Here is a 27,743-nt window from a genome sequence, read left to right on the forward strand (position 1 = left end):
GGCGGCGGCGGCGGCGGCGGCGGGGCGGGGGCGGCCTGGGACGCGGCGGGAGCATGGAGCCGCGCGCCGGCTGCCGGCTGCCCGTGCGGGTGGAGCAGGTCGTCAACGGCGCGCTGGTGGTCACGGTGAGCTGCGGCGAGCGGAGCTTCGCGGGGATCCTGCTGGACTGCACGAAAAAGTGAGCGGGGGCGCGGGCCGGGACACCCCTGGGGTCCCCCCCGACACCTCCCTCCGCCCGGAGACGCGGGACCCGCCTCCGGGGTGGGGGTGGCGCGACCCTGGCGCCAGCTTTCGGTTTCTGCCGAGCCCAGGTTTCGGGGCGCGCGAGTGCGGCCGCCACTCGGGGGGCGAAAGTGGTTCTCAAAGTCGTCGCGACTTTTCGCGGCGGGCGCTGGGCCGGGCTGGGGCGGGGGGCGCGGGACCGGGGTCCCGGAACTCCACACATCTGCCATAATTAACGCACTTTTCTTTGTTCAGACCCACTGTTGAATTCAGCTGTTGGCAGAATTGTCGTTAAAACGGGGGAGGGTCAGATGCCCCGTGGCCTTGCCCTGGCAATTACTCACAGGTGGGGGTGCCCTGTCGAAGGCCATGGGCCCCTGGCTGCTGGGAGTGACTCCGCGGCTGAGGTTTGGATTCAGGGAGAGCAGTTGCGCCCAGCTGTGCGTTTTAAGAACAGTTTCAGGCCAGGGAGCCCTGAGTCATGGGGACGTAAAGAGGTACAAGCTGTGGGAGCCATGGGTACATTCCCTGGGAGCCCTGGCTTCCTGGGTGGGGGGCGCAGGGCAGGGCGGGGCGGCTCCCCCGAGCGACACCTGTGCACCGGCTGCAAGGACCCATGCAGTGCAGATGAGCCTCCTGGACACCGTGTCACATGGCAGGGAGCTGTCGCTGCCAGATCAATGATTAGGCACGAATCAGGCTGTGGCCTCGCTGCGCTCCTGCTTTCTTTTGAAACTGGGAGCAGGAAAAGGCTCCTCTTGTAAAGGCCCAACTTTTTCCATCAGTGGAGCCCAGATTTTTGCCCAGCGACATGAATTAGCAGAGAGGACCGTGTTCCTTCCACAATTATTTCGCAGACGTTATCTCTTCATTAGCTGTACCAGAAGCCATGTATCCACAAGTCATGTGATTTAACATATGGCTCCCGTGTGGCTGTTGCCCGCTCCGTGTGGGCTACCGCTGGGAGTGCACGGGCAGGACAGAGCGACACTCGGGCTGCACAATCGCCTCTTGGGTGCTGCCATCCCCTTCACCGTCAGCCTCAGCTTCCTCCGGCAGGCAGGGCTGGGCTTGGTCCTGGTCCGAAGGGCCGCACCCTTGCCAAACCTGCACCACCTTGTCTGGCCTTTCCTCCCTGGAGAGGGGCACTAGCAGCAGCAGGTCGCCCCATTTCCTGGGCTCCTTGACTCAGGACAAGGGAGGCTGAGAATATCTGCAGTGGCCTTGGGCTCTCTTCCCTGAGGTCCATGGCTAACCTGGTTTGCAAATCTACACCACCACCTGCCCTTCCTGGAAAAAACCAGGCCCGATGGGACCCCCGGCGTGGGAACTGGCAGCTGTAGGATGCATGGGTGTCAACCCTGCCTGCCACGTTCAGCTGTAACCAGAGCCGCCCACGGAGCCGGGAGCTGGGCCTCTGCGGGCACAGCCACTTAGCAGCCGCCCTTGCTGCCTTGGGCTGGCCCCCTTGTCCTTGTGGGGAATCTGAAGGCAGAGCAGGTCCCCCGACCCTCAGTCCTGAGGCTGTCCTGGAAGGACTGCTGCTCCCTCCCTCGGTGTCCCTGTGCCTGAGTTTTTCCGGCTGTCTACCTCTCCAGGACCCTCAGTCCTGAGGCTGTCCTGGAAGGACCCCTGCCCCCTCCCTTGTCTCCCCTGTGCCTGAGTCTCCGGCCGGTTCTCTGCCTTTGTATTCTGAGTCTCAGAGCTCCTGTTTCCAGCCCTGCCTCGGACCACAGGGTGCTGACCTGCCTTCCCCAGGTGACGGTTTCTTGTCAGGGTGTGGTGCCCGCCCTTATCCCTCACGTGTGACAGTGGAGGCCCAGTCCCCAAGTGTGGGTGCTGACTCGCAGGGAAGAGCTGCTGGGAGCCCTGTGACAGGTGTCCGCCCACCTCAGGGAACCTGTGGGTCCCAGCGCAACCGGCGTTGTGCAGATTCTGTTGAGCGCAGGAGGCGGCAGGCAGCCAGGCACCTGTTCAGAGCAATCCCACGGGAATGGCGGCCCCCCTCACACAGGCACCAGGATGCAGGGCTGAGGTGGGCTCAGCAGCCAGCGTTCATTGTTGGCCGGTTTGGGAGATGGCATTATCTCCCTTGTTTGCAAAGCAGAGGGGAGAGGGGCTTGGCAGGCGGGTGGAATTGCCTGGCCTGTGCCGGAAGGCCGTGTGATCTGAAGCGAGATTCTCTTGAGTGTCAGCCTGCGTGTACATCCGGGTGAGTTCACTGCACACCTACTGTGTGCCAGGAAGTGGGCTGAGCCCAGAGCAGGCGGCTTCCAGTGATCTTCCCCGCGTCTGGGCCAATGTGGTGATTCCTTCCAGAGCACTGATGACGCAAGCCTTGCCCTGACCTGCGCTGTTTTGTGGGTGATTTAGGGCTATACTTCCAGTTGAGGATCTTGGGTGGGGTGGCCCTGGCTGAGGGGTGGCTGAGGACAGATGAGGCTCCAAGAGTGGAAAGGCTGGCCTGCCCCACCAGGGCCTCCTGGCTCGATCCCTCAGCTGGTATTTATCGGCCTCCCCCAGTTGTGGGTTGCCTATGGTTCCAGACACAGACTGCTGGAAAGGTCAGGGGACCGTCCTCTGTGAGCCACACCCTAGCTCAGACACCCTAGCTCACACTGAGAACCCCAGACACTGCCTGTCCCGGCAGAAGGGCACCCTGAGCTCTGTCCTGGGCTCACCTGTCCAGGTGGAGGCTCCACTGCTGGGGGCCGCTCTTGGGATGATTCACTCAACAACCCAGCGGGAGCACCGGGCCAGGGCTGCAGTGGTGACAGGATGTGCCCTCTGCCCTTGGGGAGTGAGAGGGACGCAGGCCTAGTGCATTGAAGGCCAGGGCACCGGGAGGCCAGGCTAGCATGGCTGGTGTTAGGAGCGTCTCAAGGGGGTGGCATCTGAGTGAGTGGGTAAGGAGGGTGTGGGTTGGGGACCTGGCCTTGTGCTACTTGGGGAGCCCCACAGGGCTTAGAGAGGGACCATGCTGATGGCTCATAAACCCTTGAGTCCAGGACACCCGGGCCGGCTGTGGCCACCTGGCCCCACCTGCTCTCCCTTGGAGATCTTGGGGCAAGTGCCCACAGGGTGAGGCAGGCTCCCCTTGTGGGGCCTTGGAGGAGGTGCTCCCCGGGTGTCTAGCCTGTGGCTTCTCCTGCCAGCCTGCTTTCCCTAATCCCAGAGAGAGGTGGCCCCAGGAGGCCCCACTGTGCCCTGCAGGCCTGACCCGCCCACCCTGTTTCCCGCATGCTGTCCTGCTGTGGGTGTCTGCAGGGCTGTGGGGAGACTGCAGACGGTTTCTAGACTGACACTGGAGCACAGCCGAGGTCTTGGGTGCCAAACTCAGGTTGTCCTGGGCTGCGCTGAGGCTGCCTGTTCCTGTTCCAGGAGCCACATTTTCCTTACCTCTTTAGGCCACAATAGGGTGGCCTTTCCTCATCAGAAAGCAAGGAAGGAAGGTCCAGGGCGAATGTGGGCCCTGGAGGGCAGACAGGAGGCTGCCATGTGGGCATCTGCCATCTCATGGCCCTGGTCTGTAGAATGGGGAAGCCGTGGGGAGGCACTGCCGGTGAGTGCAGGGGGCTTGGGCAGGCAGCCAGGGCTGTGCTCCTCCCGGCCATGGCCCCGGGCAGACTTCAGGCCTGGGCCTTTCTGGGAGTTTGGCTGAGCCTGACATCCAGGTGAGGCCCCAGGGCCGCCATGGCCGAGTTAAGGCTCAGCCACTTGTGTCTGGCTGAGGACCTCAGGCCTGGTCTCCAGGGCCCCCATGTCCTTGCCGGGGCGCTGCTGTGCCATTAGGAATGGCACTGTGGTACTTTTTGCTTTAGGGTCTGGTCCGTTCTGCAATTAGAGACTCCTGGGCGTCTCACCCCTGCCTCAGTTTCCCCAGCCCTTTCTCAAAGCAATGGTTATTTGTTCCGTCCCTGAGCTCGCAAAGATGCTGCGTGAGACTTTCTTCACGGGGCCCCTCACATGTCCTCTTCCCCACAGGCAGGGCCCAACTGGTGGCTCTAAAAGGGCAGCCTGGACCCAGCAGGGTCATCTGGCTCCAGGGCCACCCCATCTTCCCACCTGCCAAGGCTCAGTGTTACCTGTGGGGCACAGCCAGGCCAGCGGGGCCCTGTCCCTAGGGGTGGGTGTGTGGGGAACCTCTCTGGACCTGTGCACTTCCAGAAGGACCACTCTTCACATCCCAGGGTCCAGGATAAGCCACTGAGGTTCTTCCTGTGCCAGCACCATCCTCATGTCTGGAGGCAGCAGACCCCAGCCGGCACCCACCCACTCAACCTGGAGGCACATTCCCTGGTCTCACCGGCCTCGCCGACCACTCTGAAATGGGAAGACTGATCTATATCTCATGGGGTTGCTCAAGCAGGGCAGGAGCCGAGGTCCCAGCAGCCCGGGGGCCCTGTTGTTAGCTTTGCAAGATCCCAGGGGCTGGGTTCCCCCATCCATTCCAGCCTGGGGAGTGAGCTGTTCCCACTCTGTTTACCCACCAGTGCGTTGGGGTGTGGCCTGGGCAGGGCGGCAGCTCCAGGAAGGAAGTACGGCTGCCTGACGTGCCAGGGTCACCGGCCATTTCTGCAGGGCTGGCTTGTCCGGTCCCTGGGCACTGGTGCAGGTGTGACTCAGGGTCCCAAAGGGGATGGCAAAGCGCAGGCTGCTCCCCACCCGTTTGATCTGCCTGGGGGGGGACTAACCCCTGCCCTGTGGCTAAAGATCCTGGGGCAAGGGGTGGGGCTGGCTCTGTTTGTGGGGCCCTCCTCAGGCTCCTGGTACCTTCAGCCCAGTCCACAACCCCATGTGATCAGGGTGCCATGTTCCCCAGCCCTAGCAGGGTTTCCCCCTCCCTCTGACTGTCGTAGCCACTGTCCTCTGGAAGGGATACTTCTGCTCCTTGGGGGGCCTTCTCTTTGCAATATCCCTTCATTTGCCCTCATTTGAGGCCCTTTCATGGGGTGCAGTGGGTCCTATGGAGGGATTCCTGGCTCCCCCAACAGCAAGGGGCCGTAAGCACGCTGACCCAGAACCTCAGGGTGCCTGCTTGTCGCAGCGGGCGTGTGCACCAGTGTGAGGAGTGTGCACGCACAGGGACGTGCTTGTGTGTGAGCTCACGAGGTTGGTGCCGCAGCGGGCGTGTGCACCAGTGTGAGGAGTGTGCACGCACAGGGACGTGCTTGTGTGTGAGCTCACGAGGTTGGTGCCGCAGCGGGCGTGTGCACCAGTGTGAGGAGTGTGCACGCACAGGGACGTGCTTGTGTGTGAGCACACGAGGTTGGTGCCCGGCGGGGGCGTGCACCAGTGTGAGGAGTGTGCACGCACAGGGACGTGCTTGTGTGTGAGCACACGAGGTTGGTGCCCGGCGGGCGCGTGCACCAGTGTGAGGAGTGTGCACGCACAGGGACGTGCTTGTGTGTGAGCACACGAGGTTGGTGCCCGGCGGGCGCGTGCACCAGTGTGAGGAGTGTGCACGCACAGGGACGTGCTTGTGTGTGAGCACATGAGGTTGGTGCCCGGCGGGCACGTGCACCAGTGTGAGGAGTGTGCACGCACAGGGACGTGCTTGTGAGCACACGAGGTTGGTGCCGCAGCGGGCGTGTGCACCAGTGTGAGGAGTGTGCACGCACAGGGACGTGCTTGTGTGTGAGCTCACGAGGTTGGTGCCGCAGCGGGCGTGTGCACCAGTGTGAGGAGTGTGCACGCACAGGGACGTGCTTGTGTGTGAGCACACGAGGTTGGTGCCCGGCGGGCGCGTGCACCAGTGTGAGGAGTGTGCACGCACAGGGACGTGCTTGTGTGTGAGCACACGAGGTTGGTGCCCGGCGGGCACGTGCACCAGTGTGAGGAGTGTGCACGCACAGGGACGTGCTTGTGTGTGAGCACATGAGGTTGGTGCCCGGCGGGCGCGTGCACCAGTGTGAGGAGTGTGCACGCACAGGGACGTGCTTGTGAGCACACGAGGTTGGTGCCCGGCGGGCACGTGCACCAGTGTGAGGAGTGTGCACGCACAGGGACGTGCTTGTGAGCACACGAGGTTGGTGCCCGGCGGGCGCGTGCACCAGTGTGAGGAGTGTGCACGCACAGGGACGTGCTTGTGTGTGAGCACACGAGGTTGGTGCCCAGCGGGCGCGTGCACCAGTGTGAGGAGTGTGCACGCACAGGGACGTGCTTGTGAGCACACGAGGTTGGTGCCCGGCGGGCACGTGCACCAGTGTGAGGAGTGTGCACGCACAGGGACGTTCTTGTGTGTGAGCACACGAGGTTGGTGCCCGGCGGGCGCGTGCACCAGTGTGAGGAGTGTGCACGCACAGGGATGTGCTTGTGTGTGAGCACACGAGGTTGGTGCCCGGCGGGCGTGTGCACCAGTGTGAGGAGTGTGCACGCACAGGGACGTGCTTGTGTGTGAGCTCACGAGGTTGGTTCTCAGAATGCTCAGCTTGTGTTCAATGCTCACAAGGTGCTCATGGAAGATGACGAACCAGCTGATGATTTGGGTTGTGGAGGCCAGTCCTGGCTATGAGACCAGGGGACTTGGAGACCCCAGCCTGGAACCCTGGGGTGGGGGTCGGATTTGGGCAAAGGCGCAGCTTCTACAGCTTAACTCTGGCAAACCTTTTCTGTAAGTGAAAGTCGCTGGCTCAGGTGGCCCCACTATGGCCTGGCTCACAGACAGTGTATAAAGGAGCCTGGGGGCTGTGCTGTGTGCTGGTAAAACCTTCTTCACAAACGCTGGAGTGGCCAGGTGTGGCCCGCTGGCCCCGGGTGCATGGGGTCTGTGCTCCTCGGTCCTGGCACCAGCACTTGGCTGGGGCTGGTGAGGGTGCTGCCCGGGACTGGCCTCAGTGCATCATGCCCTTAGGCCCGTGTGCCTGACTCTCCCTTCCCGAGGAAGTCTCAGCCCATCAGAGTTGGAGACAGCCTGCTTCCCATGGCTGCTGCGGGGCTCAGTGAGACCCTGTGCATAGGGGGCCTGGCCGGCACTCCGGAGATGATCCTGCTGTCGCTAGCCCATGGCTGCAGGCACCACAGCGGTGCTGGGCCGGAGAAGAATGGGGCAGGTGGGGCTCACTGTGACCACCCCCACCCACCACAGAGCAGAACCCCCCACCCCGTGTTCATCCCCTCACAGGCCCAAAGGCCACTGCTGCGCCCTCCCAGCGAGTCGCAGTGCTGTCTTGCTTTTCTGTCTCTTTTTCTCCATCTCTCTCTCTTTCTCTGGCTTAGCTAGAGCAGTCCTGAAAATTGCATCCCATTTGTTACAAGTTACACGTGTTCACTGTGGAAACACGAGGACTCCGTGGCCCTGTCTTCCGTGGTTTGTGGTAACACCAGCACTCCCAGAACTGGTTTCCTGACACGCTCACAGCGGCTTCTCGGGCGGGATGAGGCTCGGGGACATGGTTGCACTGGGCCTCAAGAATGATGGGGCAGCCGGGTGTCTGCGCAGCGAGGTGGCCTGCACTCTAGGACGGGACCTGCCACCGGCTTCTGATGACAAATCCCCCAAAGCCACACACAGTGCTGGGTGCTGCCCGTTAAGTGCAGGCTGCCTGGCCCATCGAGTCCCAGGATGAGAAGGCCTTTACCTGGGATTGGTGTCCTGGCTGTGGCAGCCGCAGGGCCTTAACGGTGGCTCCCCCAGCAGTGGCTGCTCCTGCCCCTTGTGCCCCTTCCCGCCCCTTGTGCCCCTTCTCGCTGCTTGTGCCCCTTCTCGCCCCTTGTGCCCCTTCCCCCCCATTGGCCCCTTCCCCCCCTTGTGCCCCTTCCCGCCACTTGTGCCCCTTCCCGCCCCTTGTGCCCCTTCCCGCCCTTGTGCCCCTTCCCTGCTTTGTGCCCCTTTCACCCCCATGCCCCTTCCCCCCCATTGTGCCCCTTCCCCCCCCCCGTGCCCCTTCTGCAGATCGTGTGGCCCGGTGGGGGAGGGCCTGAGGGTGCCAGGCGGGCAGGGAGGGCCTTCCAGGTTGTGTGGGCAGATGGGGATAAGGTCTCTCTCGGGGTCACTGAAAGCATCTGGGCCACCTCCAGAGGGCTCAGCCCTGGGCCACATGCAGCCCCACCCCAGGCACACGTCATGTACCTGGAACCCTGCTCCTGCAGGACGGCATTCTCCAGGGGCTTGCGTTCGGGGGGTGAAGGGTTACCTGGCCCTAGGGGGTCTTCCCTGAGTCCCCCAGCCCCTCAGAGAGGAGAGGAGGGAACGGCTGAGCCTGTGAGCAAGGGGCCTGAGTTTTGGGGCCCAGGGCCAAGGGCCACATGTCCCCCGGGGCCATAGACTGAGATTCGGAGCCTCTGTGCCTCTCTCAGGCCAGGGAAGCAGCTGACCTCCAGGTCACATGCTACGTGGCTTTGGAAGGCTCATGCCTTGCCCTGATGTGTCCAACCCAGGGTGTACATAGCGGGCGTGGGCTCAGGGCATGGCTCGCTGCCCGGACCTGCTGGAGCATTCATGGGTTGGGGGCCTTGGCTCTGGGTGCAGGTGGTGGGTGTGCCAGCGTCCCTTCTCACTGTGGTTTCTCTCTCCATTGCCAGGTCTGGCCTCTTTGGCCTGCCCCCGTCGGCTCTGCTGCCCCAGGTCGACGACCCCCCCGCCAACAACAGCCATGGCCGGGTCCCCGAAGAGGGGGATGCAGAGGTGATGCAGCTGGGGCCTGGCTCCCCACCTCCTCCCCACGGGGTTCAGCCCCCTGAGACCACCGGTCCCGAGCCACCCCCGCCCCTCGTGCCACCGCTGCCCGCTGGAAGCCTGCCCCCGTACCCGCCATACTTCGAAGGCGCCCCCTTCCCTCACCCGCTGTGGCTCCGGGACACGTACAAGCTGTGGGTGCCCCAGCCACCACCCAGGACCATCAAGCGCACCCGGCGGCGTCTGTCCCGCAACCGCGACCCGGGGCGCCTCATTCTCAGCACCATCCGCCTGCGGCCGCGCCAAGTGCTCTGTGAGAAGTGCAAGAGCACGCTGAGCCCCCCGGAGGCCAGCCCTGGACCCCCAGCCGCGCCCAGGGCCCGCAGGAGGCTGGGTAGTGGCCCAGACAGGGAGCTCCGCAAGCCGGAGGAGCCAGAGAACAGCGACCCCATGGCTGGGGCCACGGCCAGGAGGAGCAAGCGGGAGAGGCGAGAGGAGGACAGGGCCCCGGCAGAGCAGGTCCCGCGGAGCCCGGTCATCAAGATCTCCTACAGCACGCCCCAGGGCAAGGGAGAGGTGGTCAAGATCCCCTCCCGCGTGCACGGCTCTCTGGAGCCCTTCCGTCCCCAGCAGGCCCCCCTGGACGACGGCAGCCAGGACCCTGAGGTGCTGGACAGAGAGTCCCGGGACCGGCCGTCCGGTGCACCCTCGGCCTCCATCCCCAAGCTGAAACTGACACGGCCTGTGCCGCCCAGCGCGGACCTGCCGCCCCCCAAGATCCGCCTGAAGCCCCACCGCCTGGGGGACAGTGAGCACGAGCCCGTGTACCGGGCCGAGCTGGTGGAGGAGCTGAACGGGTACCCGCGGGCCAGCTCGCCCGCGCCCTGTGCGGACGGCCCTGCCGGTGGGCCGGCGGACTTGTCTTCCGGAAGTTCGGGGGAGGACGATGACTTCAAGAGCTGTCCCCAGGGCGCACAGGGCGGTGAGGACTTGGCTTTTCTTGTCAGCTGCCCTGAGGGGAGAGCGGACTGTGCCAGCGAGTCGGCGTGCAGCAGCGACAGCCTCGACGAGGCCAGATCGTCCGGCTCGGAAGGGACACCGGCAGACACGGGCGACCTCTCGCCTGGCCACGGCGCGTCGGCACCCTCCGAGTCCAGAGAGGCTCGCCAAACCGTGCCGCCCCTGACGGTCAGGCTGCACACACAGAGTGTGTCGGAGTGCATCACGGAGGACGGCAGGACTGTGGCCGTGGGGGACATCGTGTGGGGTAAGATCCATGGTTTTCCTTGGTGGCCGGCGCGTGTTCTTGACATCAGCCTCGGCCAGAAGGAGGACGGAGAGCCGTCTTGGCGAGAAGCGAAGGTCTCGTGGTTTGGTTCTCCGACTACGTCGTTCTTGTCTATTTCAAAACTCTCCCCTTTCTCTGAATTTTTCAAACTGAGATTTAACCGTAAGAAGAAGGGGATGTATCGGAAAGCTATAACCGAGGCTGCAAATGCCGCGCGACACGTGGCCCCGGAAATCAGGGAGCTCTTAACCCAGTTTGAAACGTAACTGGTTCCCTGACCAGGTGAGTGTGCCAGTGGCAGCCTCCTTCCCCCGGCAGGCCCAAGCTCACACCTGTGTCCAGGCTGTGCCTCTGCTCTGAGCCCTGAGGCCCAGGGAGCCGCTGCCTGTGCCCCTCAGCTCCCTTGCTCGGGGCCCCAGCCGTCTGGAAAATGGTTGCCCTCACTGGTAATGTCATCTGCGCTTCTGATTCACACTAGAGGCGCACTGCAAGGAGGCCAGTCACCACCGGTGCTTGTTCAAAGCACAAAGCGAGTTTGTGTTTGGCAGCCATTTCTCAAAGGCCAGACGGGAGATTCTCATGCTCTCCTTAGTTGTTTGGAGTCAGGGATGTGGTTTGACTGGTCCTGGGGAGGGGAGAGCCCAGGCTGGGGCCCTGTCAGCAGGGAGCAAACTCTCACTGCTTTTCCCAAAGATCAGAGTGGGGGTCTCCCTCCTCCTGCACATGGATAGGCCATCCCAGGACATTAAAGGAGGGAGGGCGAGGTGAGCTTCCCACCCTCAGATGAAGCCCCCACCTCGACTCCCCAGACTGGCCCAGCCCTGCCCCCCACCACCCCCGAATCTCCCTCCTGGGTCAGTGCGCGCTCCATTGTCAGCAGGCTGTGTGCGTGGCCAGGCGCCCGGGACCCAGGACATGTTCCTGGGGACAGCGTCTCACTCTTGGCCTCTCCTAGGAGCACTTAGTAGAATCTCCAGCCAGGCCTTGTGTGGATTCCTGTACCTGGAGGGCACTACGCTGTGTGGAGGTGTGGGGTGTCATCTCGTGGGGCTGGGGGAGCAACCCATGCCCCTGAGGGTCACCATGTGGGGCATCTGGAGCCTGCCAAGGGGCTGTTTTCTGCCCTGAGCTTCTGAAGGCTCTCTCCCAGCTCCAGAGGCCTCCCAGCACCTCTTAGATGCCCTTCCTGTTTCCCCGGCAGGAGAGGCATGCCAGGGAGGGGTCCTCGCTGGGTGGGGGAGGCTGGTGGTCCTCTGTGCTCTTCTTCCTGGCTCCATGGCCTAATTGCCCCCTGGATGCAGAGATTCCAGGACCGGGGGCTGTATGCAGAGGGCAGGGGCAGGGCTCCGCCTAGGCCTTGGTGACGTCTGGTGACCTTGTCTGCCCTGGCCACCTGCCCAGAGGCCTTAGAGTTTCCCAGGTGACAATCCTTGGGCCTTAGCCTTCGGTGGGGGTGGGGACTGGAGTGCCTGGGTGCCCCTCCACTGCTGCACCCTGCGTATTGGGGTTCTGGGTGGAAGCAGTGATGAGAGACCACTGTGGTCAAGCCAGTGTCCCCAGGCTGCCCGGCTGCTCAGGCTCTGGCCTGGCCTCACCCGCTCCCTCCAGCCACCTGGCTACATCTGCCTTGCTCTCCGGAGGCCAGGCACAAACGTGGCTGCTCCCCCAACCCCAGGAACCAGGCCCTTTTCTGATCAGTTCTGGGGCCTTGGGGCAGAGGTGGGGCAGGTGCTGTGTTGGGGAGTGGGTGTAGGTGCCGCCTCTCAGCTTGAGTCTGGGGAATGTCTAAAGCCAGGGCACCATCCTCTGAGGGGTAGGAGGAAGGTCAGAGGACTCCCGTCTGCTGTCCTGGGGGGCCCTCCCCGAGTTCTGGACTCAGGCATTTACAGGGCATGACGTCTCCCCATGCAGGACGTCCCCAAGTGAGGCCCGAGGCCTTGGCTGGCAGGGAGTGCCCAACCGGGAGGATGGGAGGACGCAGTCTTGCAGGCTCAGGGCCGGCTGTGTTTATCCGGAAGTAGAGGAAGAATCTCACCAGACGGGTTTGCCTGCCTCCACGGGGGGCAGTGCCTGCGCCCGCTTGGGGCCTGCGCCAGGACCAGCCCCCTGCTCTGGGAGTGGGGGTGCCAGATCCTTTCAGCACCAAAGCGCAGACTGGTGCATGTCTGGTCGGGTTTTTGGTGTCTCACGGGGCCTGGGATCTCCTGCCCTCTGTGGGGTTGGTGGTCCCTGGGGGACACGTTTTGCTTTGAAGTGTCAGCAATGCACCTCTTGTCTGCTCCTTGTAGGGGAAATGCAGGGGTACCTGCTTTCCTGGGAAGGGGGACCCGCCAACACCACCATGAAGGTACACCTCCCTGAGCAGAGGCTGAGTGAGGTGTGGGGCGCTGGTGGCCATGCCCAAGGGCAGGGCGGGAGGAGGAGGCTGGCATGTGGGCTGGAGCTCGGGCAGGGAGGCCTTCTGGGGAAGGTCGTCCTCCCAGTCCCCGCCCACTGGCCACCCTGGCCTGGCCCCAGCCGCTCCTGCAGCCACCCAAGGACGAGGATGGCTGGGCAGTGCCAGAAGCTTCCTGAGGTTTGTGGGTGTCTGCTGCCCGAGGCACTTGTCGGGGAGCAGTCACTGCAGGCACAGCGAGATCTGCTCCGTTGCAGGGACACTGAGCCCAGCGTCTCCCCGTGAGAGGCCCCTCACTCTCTCTCAGCTGCGGGGCTGGCGGCTCGGCTGAGGGGTGGGCGGACGCCCCACAGACCACAGGGTGCCAGGGCACTGGGCCTGTGGCCAGTAGTGCCAAGAGGCGGCCTGGCTGGCACAAGGGACGGGCACATCGGCCTCAGCAGGGGCCGCACCAGGACGTATGCCTGGCTGTGTGGCACACTTGGGCACCCCTCCGTGTGAGGTCCTGACCCAGGTTCGCCGAGGCTGGGCCGGCCTCCTGCGCAGGAATAGAGGCTGTTGGGCCTTGTCCCAGCCGGTCACCTGCTGTTGCAGTCTCAGTGAGCTGACACCTCTGAGCCTGTTAGTTCACCGATCTCAGGGTGACAACAGGACCCACCTCTGAGTGAGCAGCACTCCGCCCTGGTGGCCATGGCCGGCTCCGGGACCTATGAATGGCCTGTGGCCGCTGCCTTTGGAGGTGACCACTGTGCCTTCTCAGGCCGGCAGGAGATTCCGTTCCCTGGGACTTCTACACCCACAGGGATCCCCTGGGGTTAGAGCTGAGGTCCGGGGCAGGGGCAGGTGGTGGAGACCAGGCTCTGGGGTGACTGTGCCTGGGAGCAGCCTCCTGCATCAGGTGCAGGCACTGGACCTGCAGAGTCAGGGGCCCAGCAGGAGCTGCCTGGCCAGGCTTGTCCTGCAGCTGGGAGTGGGGACCCAGAGAAGGCAATCTCGCCCACACCCCACCACTGCCTGGGCCCACCGAGCCTGAGAGGGGAAGGCAGCTCCTCCCCAGTGTGAGCCCCGGGGCCTTGGGCTGGGGTCCTGCCCCCGTCCAGGCTCAGGGTCTTCTCTCTGCTCCCCTGGTCTCTCCCTCACCACCCACCCACCCCTCTACTGAGGGCCAAGCACTCCACTGGACCCAGGCTAGAAGCGGGGGCAGAATAGGGAGGGTTGTGAATCACCACTTCCCAAATTAGTGCATAATCACACACAGGAACTGCTGAGAAGGAAGGGAAGAGGGGCTTGAAGCAGAGCATCCAGCGAGAAACCTGGCCTGGACTGGGATCCGGGAAGGCTTCCTGGAGGAGGTGGCAGGAGCCAGGCTCTGAATGGTGAGCTAATCAGGAGCTGATGGGGCGAGGGTGGGGTGAGCGTTCTAGGCAGGAGGAGGGCAGGGCATGTTCCAGGGGTGCGGAGGTGGGCAGAGGCTGACTAAGGGCCTGGTGGGTGAAAGCACAGACTGTGGGTGCTGTTGGAGAATTACAGACAGAGGAGTGAGATGGTCTTGTTATTATTTGTCAGTTAAAAATAAAATGAAACTAAAAAAATCTGATAGCTTTACAAATAAATAAAAGAAATGACCTCCAGCTGTGAGGACAGGGAGAGTAGAGGGGACGGGGAAGGCTGGGCGGCATGCAGGTGTCACTCCTGGAACTAGGGGAGCCACCATCTGTGCCCTGATGGGGCCCCATCCTCAGGGGTGCCTCCAGTTCTCGGGAGGTGCCTGAGGCCTGGCTGGAGGCATCTCAGGAGAAAGCTCAGAGGCAGGTCAGGCAGGGGGCTGGGGCAGGGATCCATAGTCATTGGGGGGACCTGGGCCAGGACAATGCCCAGGGTCAGGAGGCTCCACAGACTGGCTGCTCGAGGCAGAGGCTTCGGAGTAGCAGAGGCGGGTGGAGATGGCAGGTGACTGGACGTGTGCAGAGGCGGGTGGAGATGGCAGGTGACTGGACGTGTGCGGGAGCAGGAAGGAGGGTGGTGGAGAGTAGGTGGCACTGGCCAGCCCTGTGGGGAGGACCTGAGGGGCTCGGGGCCTTGCCCGCCCTGCACCCCAGCACCACTACAGATGGGAGAGGGGTGTGCCCAGAGGGGCGGCGGGCTGCCTGGTGTTCTGGGAGCCGTGAGGGCCAATGGGGACACCTGGTTCTGGGAGCCGTGAGGGCCGAAGGGACATCTGGTCCTGGGAGCTCTGAGGGCCAACAGGGGCACTTGGTCCTGCACAGGCACCTCCTGCTCTGCCCTGTCGTGGCCGGGGCAGGCCGTGCTCCGCTGACACGCAGACTAGAAGCTGGGCATCTCCCGAAGTGGGGACTCAATGCTCTCCTGGTGTCCCGGCCTCTTGGGCAAGGGGGAGATTTCACAGGTTCCCAGACAGTGCAGACTGGACAGGTCCAGCCTACTGTGGCTCCAGGGGCCCAACCCTTTCCCCTCCTGCTCTGGCAGGGGACTTGCGGGGACGTACCCAGCACAGCCTCCGTCGGCAGCTGGGAGCACGGGCTTCTGTGCTACTGAACGGTCCGTGTCCCCTGGGTCATCCTTGTCTTCTGTGAGTTTCCTGTAGCTGCTGTAACAAACCTCCATACACTGGGGCCCTGAGACCACAGGCGTTTATTCCCACACCTCTGGGGATCAGGATCTTGAGTCAAGGCGTGCAGGGCTGTGTACCTTCAGCTCCGGACGAGGATCTCTCTTGCCTCTGCAACTTCTGGGGGTCCAGACGTCCCCCTCTCATGACCATGTCGCCCCAGGCTCTGCCTCCATGGGCACAAGGCCTCTGCCTCTTCAAAGTACCCTGGTGGCATCTGGGGACCCGTAGATAGGGCGGGAGGGGCTGCTCATCTCAAAACCCTCATTTAATCACATCGCAAACACCATGTCGCAGAAGGTGCTGTTCCCAGGCTCCCGGGACGAGGAGCCCCTGGTCTCATTCACTCCGCATCCCCAGTGCTATGTGTGTGGGCAGTGTGGGCACAGCCCAGGGTCCACCCCAGCCTCTTGTCTGACAGAAGGGAAGGCCCCAGGGAGCAGGGGTGGAGATGGGCTTCAGCCCAGGGGCCTGTGGGGCGAGGGAGGGGCCCGTTGCTCCATAAAGGTCCGTGGTGCACAGGCCATGGGGGCAGCATGGGCCACTTCTGACCTTCAGCTTCATAATGTTGATTTCTCCTGGGAAATAAAGATAATAATCAGGAAGCTGCCCGGCACTGGAGTGCTGACTCGGCAGGAGCAGCTGCCGGGACTTGGAAGAGTGCGATGCTCGCTGGAGTCTCCGGGGCAGAAGCAGCAACGCCGCCGTCTCCAGGCTTTGGCTTTTCTGATTTATGTTTTCCTTTTAGAACAGCATCCTTGAGCTTCCTGCACAAGACTTGCTTTTCTGTTCCTCCAATTCTAAATAAAAACGCTCTTCTGCTTCCAAGGACGGGTTTCTCAGCTGACTTCCCTGCTGACTTCCCTGCTGACTTCCCTGCTGACTTCCCACTTCCCTGCTGACTTCCCTGCTGACTTCCCACTTCCCTGCTGACTTCCCTGCTGACTTCCCACTTCCCTGCTGACTTCCCTGTGTTGATTTCAGGGAATTCAGGTCCCACGTGAAGGCTGTAATTATTTTGTTCCAGAAGGAAACAGAGGCCTGTAATTCTGAGCCTGCTGCAGGGGCTCAGGCCCCGCCCCGCCTCCTGGCTCCCAGCAGCCTTGCAGCCGGTCCCTGCCGCCTCCTCCTGGCCAGCAACTTGGGCATTCAGGCCGTGTTGGGGGGACAGGCGGGCAGGTGCCGGGGAGTTTGGAGTTGCTTCTCGGGGGGTCAGGTGCCTGGGACTTGGGGGACTTTCCCAGTGTCGGGGGACGCTGCTGGAGGCCCCTGCCCATCCGTGCCTTCAAAGCCAAGCATTGCACCCACCTCCGGTGAGATGCCCTGATGCCACGTGGACCTGTTGCCAGGCGTCTTAGTTGCTTCCTGGGTCTCACCTCCAGCTCCAAATCCTCGCCCCTGACCCCACTGGCCTTCGACACCTTGGACAGGGCATGTGCCCCGTATCAGAGGATTGGGAGTGGAGGGGTGGGACTTCCTCCACGCCATGGAGCTCGTTCTCTCGTCAGAACCCCTTCGGAGGGGGCTTCGCCCGGCAGGAGGCTGTTCTCTCCTGGAGACCCTGGGGTTGGCTGTGGGCTTGGGGTTGTCAGCCTAATCCGTTCAGGTTCACCCGGGTTTTTACCCTGGGGCTCCGCCCACCGTTGGTGATCACTTTAAGATTTACTCTTTCCTGAGGGATTATGAGGTGCTGGCCCTGGTCTTCATTTACTCACTGGAATTCTTGCAAAAAAACCTCTTTCCTTACCAGCTTTTAGTGGCACTGCACCAAGACTTGCGGCCACCCCCCGCTTGCAGAGTTCTTACGGAGGCCAGGGCAGATGCAGGGGCTGGTTCCCCAGCCCCTTCCAGCGAGGTTGAGGCGTCCCTCCTGAGCGTGCGTCTCATAAAAGCGCACGTGCTTGCTGACATACCCAGTTAGGTTCGATCCATCCAAGCGCTATTCTGTCCGTGCTCAGACGGTGCCATCTTGGGTCAGCTGACAGAGGCCAGCGTCCGTGTCCTGTGGTGACCACAGCAGCTTGCTGGCGGCTTTGCCCCCGCCGTGCCACGTCATCTGGGCTCACTCTGTGCATTTTCTGGCTCAGGCCTGAGGCAGCCACGTTCCTGGGAGCCTGCTTCCTGCTGCCTGCTCCTGGGGCCGCTGCTGTTTCAAAACATTTGCAGTCGACACAGCTAGGATTCACTTTTGTGTCTGATGCCAGAAATCTTGACTCTTAATGTTAACATGATCAATTTTATAGATGTAAAGGTTAATATATGTATATCAACATTTAATATAGGTGTGTAAAATATTTAAGATATAACAATATAATGTCACATATTACTGAAAATAATATATATAGTACTATTATGATGCAGTATGATGGTTTAGGAAGAAAAGCACCCTGACACCACCCACCAAGGATGGTGCCCGCAGACATCCTGGTGGGTGGTGCGAGCGAATGCCTGAGCTCGCCCAGCCTGTCTTTTTGTCCCGGGGTCTGGCCCTTTGGGCTGTGTCACACCCCTCTCTCTGTGGCAAAGTCATGACCTCGGAACACACTTAGGCATCTTCGTTTCATTCACTTTCTATTTTTAGAGACTCCTCGTTTTTTAAAATCCGCTGTGATAGGATTCTGTGGGCACCTCCGCGGCCCCAGGTCTGCTCCCGTCCTGGTCTCCCCGGCCTTCCCGTGGCCACATCTGGGCAGGGCCCGGTCGTCCTTCCGGGCTTCCAGCCTAAGCGGGGCCCCACGCTGGCTGCTTCTCCCCGCCCCTCGCCTCCTTGTGATGTGCAGAGCTGTGGGATACACCCAACTCCCTCGGGGGACTCTGGCTGTCCCAGTCTTTTCTCCAACAAGCTGTGGGGAGGGTGTGAGCCTCCAGCTTTCTCACCATGGAGAAGGTGTGGCCCAGGCAGGGAGGTGCTGGTGTCCTTGGGGCCTCAGAGACAGTGGGGTGGGGGAGAGGTAGGTGAGCGCGAGACTCCAACCCCATGTCCAGGTGAGGGCTCTGCGGGCTCCCAGGCAGGTGGGGCTCCAAGGCCTCCAGGTTCCTGAGGACGCCTCATGTCCTCGAGGCCTCAGCAACGTGGAGCAGCTGAGCTCAGCTCCATGAGCGAGGGCCACGCCAGGAAGGTAGGAGAGATGTGAGGAGTGGCCAGTGCTGCTCCTGCCTTGGAGTCCGTGTCTCTGCGGCCGGGAGAGGGAAGGCCCTTGCGAAAGCCACTGCTGCTCTTCGGGACAAAGGGCCCATCCAGGCTGTTTCCTCCCAAGGCCCGTTACGCATTTTCCTAATGAGGATAGTGGCTGATGGATGTTTACTGACATTTCCAAAGGTTGTGCTGTTGTTGATGGAGAAGGACTTGGACAGTTTTAATGACCTCCCGGGGCTGTGTTTCTTTTCAGGGAAGCATAGTTGCCCTTGATTTGAGCCTCTTTCAAATCCTAAAATGCTGCATTAGAAGGGGTGGACAGAGCAGGTTCCAGGCATGGCGGGGACCCCACTAGTGCCACAGCACCTGCTGTGGCCTCTGCGGATCCCCCAAACAGCCCTCCTCCTGACCCGTCTTGCACACAGTCCCTGGTGACTCACTAGAAGTTTGGGAGGGACCCCCCGGGGGCAGGACGCATAGGTGGAGCCACTGCAATTCTAGGGTCGGCCTCCTCCTCCCTGTCAGCTGTGGAGCGGGTGGCTCAGGCTGCCTTATCACCGCTGCCTCTTCCTTCTGAGAGATGGAAAATGGTATTTGTAGGAATGCGTTTGTGTGACCGCTCTAATCCTGGCGAACATTTCTCACAGGGAACTGTTCAGCTTCCCGTACGGAATCTGTGGGATCGGAGGAAGTTATTCCAGGACTGAGAAAGTGAAGCGTCATGGTTTGGAGGCGCTGATGCCTGGTTCTGTTTAGGAGTCACTGTTGGTGCCCCTGGCAGGTCTCAGCTGGTATTGGGCTGGGGACCGTGTCCGTGGGGCCTCTGAGAGCCTCCTGGGCTCTGTGGGACTGTGAGGCACGTGCACTTTGACCGACTGCGTGGATGCTGCTTGCACCCCAGGCCCTCTTCCAGGGACAGGACCCTCTCCTGCCACCCTCGCCGGCTCGTGGCATCTCAGTGGTCAGCGGCCTCTCTGTGGATTTAGTCCATCTTCTGCTTTTCACTCATCTCTCGGATCCTGAAGCATCAGAGTCCTCCACTTCTGTGGGATCCTGGCTTTTTGCTTGTTCTTGCTTAGCATGACCACAGATGCACACGCACATGCACGCACACACATGAACACACATGCACACACGAACACACATGCACACACATGATCGTGCACACACATGCACATGCATGCACACGCACACGCACATGCAGGCACATGCATACTCATGAACACACACATGCACATGCATACTCATGAACACACACATGCACATGCATACTCATGAACACATACATGCATGGACACGCACGCACATGCACACCCATGAACACGTGCCCACACCCCTGTAGTCGCACATCTGCACCTGCTCATGCTTGTGGATTCCTGTACATGGACGCATGCACACTCCTGTACCTACACACCTGCACACACACAGCTTGAACAGACGTCCCTGCTGCGAGTGCTAGAGTGCACAGTGCTGTCCTGGGCCCTGGGACGGTACTGCCCGCCAGGTCTCCATTGCTTCATCTTGGGGTGGGGTAGTAGGTTGAATCATGTCCCCCAAACGACACGTTCAGGTCCACCCTAGTCCCTGTGAATGGGACCTTATTTGGAAATAGGGTCACTGCAGGTGGAATGAAGTTAAGATGAGGTCGTACTGGATCAGGGTGGGTCCTAAATCCAATGATTGGTGCCCGCATGAGAAGAGGGAAATTTGGGCGCAAAGACTTGGAGACACACGGAGAAGACCTTGTGGAGACAGGCAGAGCTCACAGGGGTGCATTCGTGAGCCCGGGAAAGCCAGGAGCTTCTGAAAGCAGGGAAGGACCTGCTGTGGGCAGGTCCCTCCAGCGACCTCTCAGCGGGGCTGGGATGGGGGCACGTCCCTCCTGCCCTGCTGTGGTCAGGCAGGGCCCATGGGGCACCCCCTTCCTGGCAGGAGGAGCGGCAGGGCTGGCATCGTCCCCTGCGCCCTGGGCTCTGCAGGCTCCACTCCCTTCCCTGTCCCCTCCCTCTCTGCCTGTCGGCTGGTGGAGAACTGGGGCTGGCAGCCTCTGTCCCTCCGTTTGACTGGGCAGCCAGCTTTCCTGGGGTTGAAGGGTCTCCCAAGCCGGGGCCCTACAAGGTCTTTCTGGTGTGTGTTGTGGCAAGAGTCCAGTCCCTGCCACACACAGCAGCGTGGTGTGAGCCCTTCTGGAGACAGCGGAGAATGCATGATGTCTGTGACACTCCAGAGCTTCCCCCGACCCTGGGGGTGCTTCCTGGGACGGGGCCTGAGGCTGGGGCTGCTCTGGGCGAGGAGGTTGTGATGGAGCCCCCAGGGCAGCTAGGACACAAGAGGTCAGGAAATGGGGATCCTCCTGTGCACCCCAAAGTCAGGCTCCTGTATGGGGTCAGGTCACCTCCCCGAGCCTGGGATACCTGGTGGCGGCGGCCACCAAGCCAGGGACTGAGCCTGTTTGTGTGTGATGTGCTGCGATTGCAACCGGTGGCCTCTTCTGACCTTTGGGATGGTGACCCATGCAGACAGAGGCAGGGCACAGGCACCCCTTCCCGGCCACCGCCTGGCACCTCACCGCCGTGTGCTCCAAGGAACCGTAGCTCTGGGACGTCGATGTCACTGAGCTGAACTCAGCTGAGGGCAGCTGGGAGGAAATGTCCCGGGGTCTCCCTCATCCCTCCTGCCCTGGGGTCTTCTCTGGGCCTGGTGCAGCCTTGTGCTGGAAGGCCTGGGGAGGCAGATGTACCCCCCAGGCCAGGCTGGGCGTTGGCAGAGGATTCCTCGAGCCCCGCCCACTGCCCCTGCACTGGCTCCCTAGAGGGAGGCACAGGGTGGGTCGTGGGCGTCTGCACACCCGAGCGGAGGGGCTGCCTGGGGGCCAGGGTGGGGACAGCCGGGGCCTCCACTGCTCGGGGCTGTGTTGGTTCTCTCTGGAGACCCTCAGCCTCCTGTGCCCCCTCGGACGTGACTGGGAGATGGTCCAAAATGCAACTTCTCTTTAACTTATGTTTGTGTCAGTCTTACTATATATGTTCAATTTTTAAAAGTAGAGTGGTCACATGCAGTATGTAATGACAAGAATTCACCTTCGTATTTCTAGACGATGTACTTCTGCTGCTTGATCCTTGAGTTCTCTAGACGTTAGTTACGGGCTTTTTCTATGGAAGATGGAAGAGGCTCTCTCCTGTTTGCCACACACACATCCACTCACCCACTCACTCTCGCTCACACATCCACTCACATTCACACACACACACCTCTCACACAACCACTCACATTCACACACACACACCTCTCACATTCACACACACACATCCACTCACCCACTCACTCTCGCTCACACATCCACTCACATTCACACACACACATCCACTCACATTCACACACACACATCCACTCACACAACCACTCACACACACCTCTCACACACACACATCCACTCACACACACACACACATCCACTCCCACACATCCACTCTCACACACACACACATCCACTCACACAACCACTCACACACACCTCTCACACACACATCCACTCCCACACATCCACTCACACACACACCTCACTCTCACACACACACATCCACTCACACACACACACACACATCCACTCCCACACATCCACTCACACACACCTCTCACACACACACATCCACTCACACACACACACATCCACTCCCACACATCCACTCACACACACACTCTCACACACACACACATCCACTCACACACACACACACATCCACTCCCACACATCCACTCACACACACCTCTCACACACACACATCCACACTCACACACACACATCCACTCCCACACATCCACTCACACACACACACATCCACTCACCCACTCACACACTCTCGCTCACACATCCACTCACATTCACACACACACATCCACTCACATTCACACACACACATCCACTCACATTCACACACACACACATCCACTCACACAACCACTCACACACACACCTCTCACACACACATCCACTCACACACACACACATCCACTCCCACACATCCACTCACACACACACATCCACTCACACACACACATCCACTCTCACACACACACACATCCACTCACACACACCTCTCACACACACACATCCACTCACACACACACACACATCCACTCCCACACATCCACTCTCACACACACACACACATCCACTCACACACACACACACATCCACTCCCACACATCCACTCACACACACACACATCCACTCACCCACTCACACACTCTCGCTCACACATCCACTCACATTCACACACACACATCCACTCACATTCACACACACACATCCACTCACATTCACACACACACATCCACTCACACAACCACTCACACACACCTCTCACACACACATCCACTCACACACACACATCCACTCCCACACATCCACTCACACACACACATCCACTCACTCACACACACACATCCACTCTCACACACACACACATCCACTCACACACACCTCTCACACACACACACACACCACCTCACACACACACACACACATCCACTCCCACACATCCACTCTCACACACACACACATCCACTCACACACACACACACATCCACTCCCACACATCCACTCACACACACCTCTCACACACACACATCCACTCACACACACACACACATCCACTCCCACACATCCACTCACACACACACATCCACTCACCCACTCACACACTCTCGCTCACACATCCACTCACATTCACACACACACATCCACTCACATTCACACACACACATCCACTCACATTCACACACACACATCCACTCACACAACCACTCACACACACCTCTCACACACACATCCACTCACACACACACACACACACACATCCACTCCCACACATCCACTCACACACACACATCCACTCACTCACACACACACATCCACTTTCACACACACACACATCCACTCACATTCACACACACACATCCACTCAACCACTCACACACACACCTCTCACACACACACACACTCCACTCTCACACACACACACATCCACTCACTCTCACACACATATCCACTCACACACACATCCACTCTCACACACACATCCACTCACACACACACACACATCCACTCCCACACATCCCTCTCTCACACACACACACACATCCACTCACACACACACATCCACTCACATTCACACACACACATCCACTCACACACACACACATCCACTCACATTCACACACACACATCCACTCACACAACCACTCACACACACCTCTCACACACACACATCCACTCACACACACACACACACATCCACTCACACACATCCACTCTCACACACACACACATCCACTCACACACACACATCCACTCACATTCACACACACACATCCACTCACACACACACACATCCACTCACATTCACACACACACATCCACTCACACAACCACTCACACACACCTCTCACACACACATCCACTCACACACACACACACATCCACTCCCACACACACATCCACTCTCACACACACACACATCCACTCACACACACACATCCACTCACATTCACACACACACATCCACACACACACACACACATCCACTCACATTCACACACACACATCCACTCACACAACCACTCACACACACCTCTCACACACACATCCACTCACACACACACACACATCCACTCCCACACATCCACTCTCACACACACACACATCCACTCACTCTCACACACATATCCACTCTCACACACACATCCACTCACCCACTCACACACTCTCGCTCACACATCCACTCACATTCACACACACACATCCACTCACACACACCTCTCACACACACACCTCTCACACACACATCCACTCACACACACACACACATCCACTCCCACACATCCACTCTCACACACACACACATCCACTCACACACACACATCCACTCCCACACATCCACTCACACACACACACACATCTCCTCACACACACACACACACATCCACTCCCACACATCCACTCTCACACACACACACATCCACTCACTCTCACACACATATCCACTCTCACACATCCACTCACACACACACATCCACTCTCTCACACACACCCACTCTCATGCACACATCCACTCTCACACACACACACATCCACTCCCACACATCCACTCTCACACACACATCCACTCACATACACACATCCACTCACCCACTCACTCTCGCTCACACATCCACTCACATTCACACACACACATCCACTCACACAAGCACTCACACACACCTCTCACACACACACATCCACTCACACACACACATCCACTCCCACACATCCACTCACACACACACACACACATCCACTCACACACATCCACTCACACACACACACACATCCACTCCCACACATCCACTCACACACACATCCACTCACACACATCCACTCTCTCACACACACATCCACTCTCACACACACACATTCACATATTTACACACACATATCCACTCACACAACCACTCACACACCTCTCTCACACATCCACTCACACACACGCATACATCCACTCACACATTCACACACACATTTATACACACATATCCACTCACATCCACTCACACTCTCATACACACCCTCACACTATCACACACATCCACTCACACACACATCCACTCACACAGTCACACACACATCCACTCACACATCCACTGACACACTTACATCCACTCACACACTCATATCCACTCACACACATCCACTCACACACTCACACCCACTCACAATCACACCCACTCATACTCACATCCACTCACACACACACATCCACTCACACATTCTCTTACATCCACTCACACACATCCACTCAGACACCCACTCACACAATCACACCCATCCACTCACACATTCACATATCCACTCACACACATCTACACACACCCACTCACACTATCATACCCATCCACTCACACACATATCCACTCACATGCACACATCCATTCACACACACTCATTTACTCTCACACACATATCCACACACATCCACTCACACTCTCATACACACCCTCTCACACTATCACACACATCCACTCACACACTCACACGTCTACTCACAGTCACACTCTCACACAGTCACACTCACATACATCCATTCACACACACACATCCACTCACTCTCACACACATCCACTCATGCACACACATCCACTCACACACACATCCACTCACACACACACATCCACTCACTCTCACACACATCCACTCACACACTCTTATCCACTCACACACTCTCATCCACTCACACACACATCCACTCTTACACACACACATCCACTCACACTCTTACGTACACACACACATCCACTCACTCTCACAAACATCCCCTCACAAACACATCCACTCTCACACACATCCACTCACACAATCACACACACACATCCACTCACACACTCACAATGTTTGGTTAACTTAAGACTTGGTGTTTATATTAATGATTGTGGCCCATCCACGTAGAGGATTATAGACGCTGCCGGCCCTTTCTTCTCTGCAGCGTTGATCCCGGCTTGGTGCTTGGTCTTCACGTTGTTTAGTGTTGTCACTCAGGAATGCCCAGCGTGAGGAGAAAGAAGCCCCTCTCACACTCACGCTCACACACACACACACTCTCACACACTCTCACAGCACACGCCTGCAGGTGCCCTCCAGGCCTCCCCACGTGCCGCTGGGCTTCCTCACAGCATGGTGGTCTCAGGGCACTTGCAGTTTCTCCCGTGGCAGCTCAGGGCTTCCACAAGTGCAGCACTGGAAGTGGCAGCGGCCTCTCGGTGGGGCTGGGACAGGGGCAGGTCCTTCCTGCCTTGCTGTGGTCAGGCAGGGCCCATGGGGCGCCTTCCTCCTGGCAGGAGGAGTGGCAGGGCTGGCAGGGTCCCGTGTGCCCTGGGCTCTGCAGGCTCCGCTCCCTTCCCCGTCCCTGCGCTCTCCACCCGCCAGCTGATGGAGAACTGGGGCTGACAGTGTCTGGCCTTCTGTTTGTTGGATCTGGGGGGCTGCTTTCTTCAGGACCCAGCGTTGGCCCTGGGTTGTGGGGCTGAGGGGACTATCTGTCCCCGCCAGGTCTCTCTGCCTGAGGTGGCTGTCCGGGGCCTGCGTGGGCTCAGGTGGGGGGCGATGGAAGCAGGGTTGACATCTGGGGCTCCACATAGATCTGGGAAAGGGTTTTCCCCTCAGGGTCTAGCCCTCCCTCCCCACCCTGGGACACCCCCAGGCTCAGGTGTCCACGGGGCCGTCAGTGCGAGACCAGGGTCCTCAGAGTTATGCATGGGGGTCCTTCCACACCATGAGCCTGGCACAGGCATGGCCATCAGCCCCCACCAAGAGGCCACAAGGCTCCAGGCTCGCTGGCTTCTCTATGGCCCTGAGTGTCGGGCCTGTGGACTGCGGGACTTCAGGGCGAGTCCTGTGGTCTGAGCCCCCAAGCATGGAAGACTCTGCACTCTCCCCAGCGTGGCCGGGCTGTGGGCACTGAGGGAAGGAGGGCCGGTGGGAGCTGGGGGGTGCTGGGGGTTCCAGGTGAGCCTCAGACCCTCTGGGACACCCTGGCCTGGTGCTCAGACCTTGAAGGGCTGGTTCCCCGTGCTCGACCCTGAGTTAAACCTCTGCCTCTTTCTGCTTTCCCCAAGGTCACCGACGATGAGGGCGCACCTGCTGTCCTGGAGCTTCTGACCTGCGTTCAGGGACCTGGGAGCCTTCTGGCCGGCTGCGTGCGGAGCCTGCTGGGCATGGTGGTCGGCCTGGTGTGAGGCCCCCGGGGACCGGCAGTGTGTTCAGGGAAGGGATGGCCCTGAGCCCGGCGGCTCACCGAGTGTATTTCTTCCTGCCACTCAGCCTCTGGCTGCCCTGGCTCATGAGGCAGTCGGGACTCATGACTTGCTGGCTGCTGCTGCCTCACGTGCTGGGGTTACATGGAGGAACTGGGCCTGCCACCCCGGCCTCGCCTGCTGCCTCGCCTGCTGGGGTCCCATGGAGGAACCAGGCCTGGTGCCCCGGCCTCGCCCAGCGGCTGGTGTGGGCAGCTGTGCCCGCCTCGCAGTGTCCTGGAGGCAGCCGTCTCACAGACTCAGCTTGGTCTCCCGCAGGCTTCAGAAAAACCTGAATTGCACGTGTGGGGTTCTTCCCCAGCCCTTGGGTGCGGAGTCTCTGTGCACTTGAGAGCTGAGGGACCTACCCACCATCTCCCGCTCCGAGTTCATCCCAGAGCGTGGGGCCCGCTGGGCACCCAGCACCCGGCCTGCAAGGCCACCTGTCCCCCAGATGCTGCTACGAGTGACCAGTACTGTGTGGAGGAGGCCAAGGGCCGCCCCTGGGAAACCAGGCTTCAACAGTACAAGGAAAAGAAACTTGCTCTGTTTTGTAAGAGCGTGTTCCTTTTCCTCCTTTTTGTCACTTTAAAGACCAAAAAGAATAAAGAAAGAAAAGAAAAAAATTAA

At 60.1% G+C, this 27,743-nt stretch overlaps 1 protein-coding gene across 1 annotated transcript; it reads left to right on the top strand.

The window, feature by feature from the left end:
- On the top strand, window positions 1–27,743 carry PWWP2B (PWWP domain containing 2B). The gene is made up of 3 exons (XM_050805499.1): window positions 1–178; window positions 8,746–10,409; window positions 26,937–27,743. Exons 1-2 carry the CDS (start codon window positions 54–56, stop codon window positions 10,391–10,393), a joined length of 1,773 nt encoding a protein of 590 aa, XP_050661456.1. The 5' UTR covers window positions 1–53; the 3' UTR covers window positions 10,394–10,409; window positions 26,937–27,743.

Source organism: Macaca thibetana, chromosome 9, assembly GCF_024542745.1.
Source record: "Macaca thibetana thibetana isolate TM-01 chromosome 9, ASM2454274v1, whole genome shotgun sequence".
Taxonomy (NCBI): Eukaryota; Metazoa; Chordata; class Mammalia; order Primates; family Cercopithecidae; genus Macaca; species Macaca thibetana.

Bases quoted from the DNA above. Each gene is read 5' to 3' on its own strand.
- PWWP2B (XM_050805499.1), top strand. From the start codon at position 54: ATGGAGCCGCGCGCCGGCTGCCGGCTGCCCGTGCGGGTGGAGCAGGTC. The intron at 179-8,745 runs GTGAGCGGGGGC...CTCCATTGCCAG, and splicing joins CTGCTGGACTGCACGAAAAA to GTCTGGCCTCTTTGGCCTGC.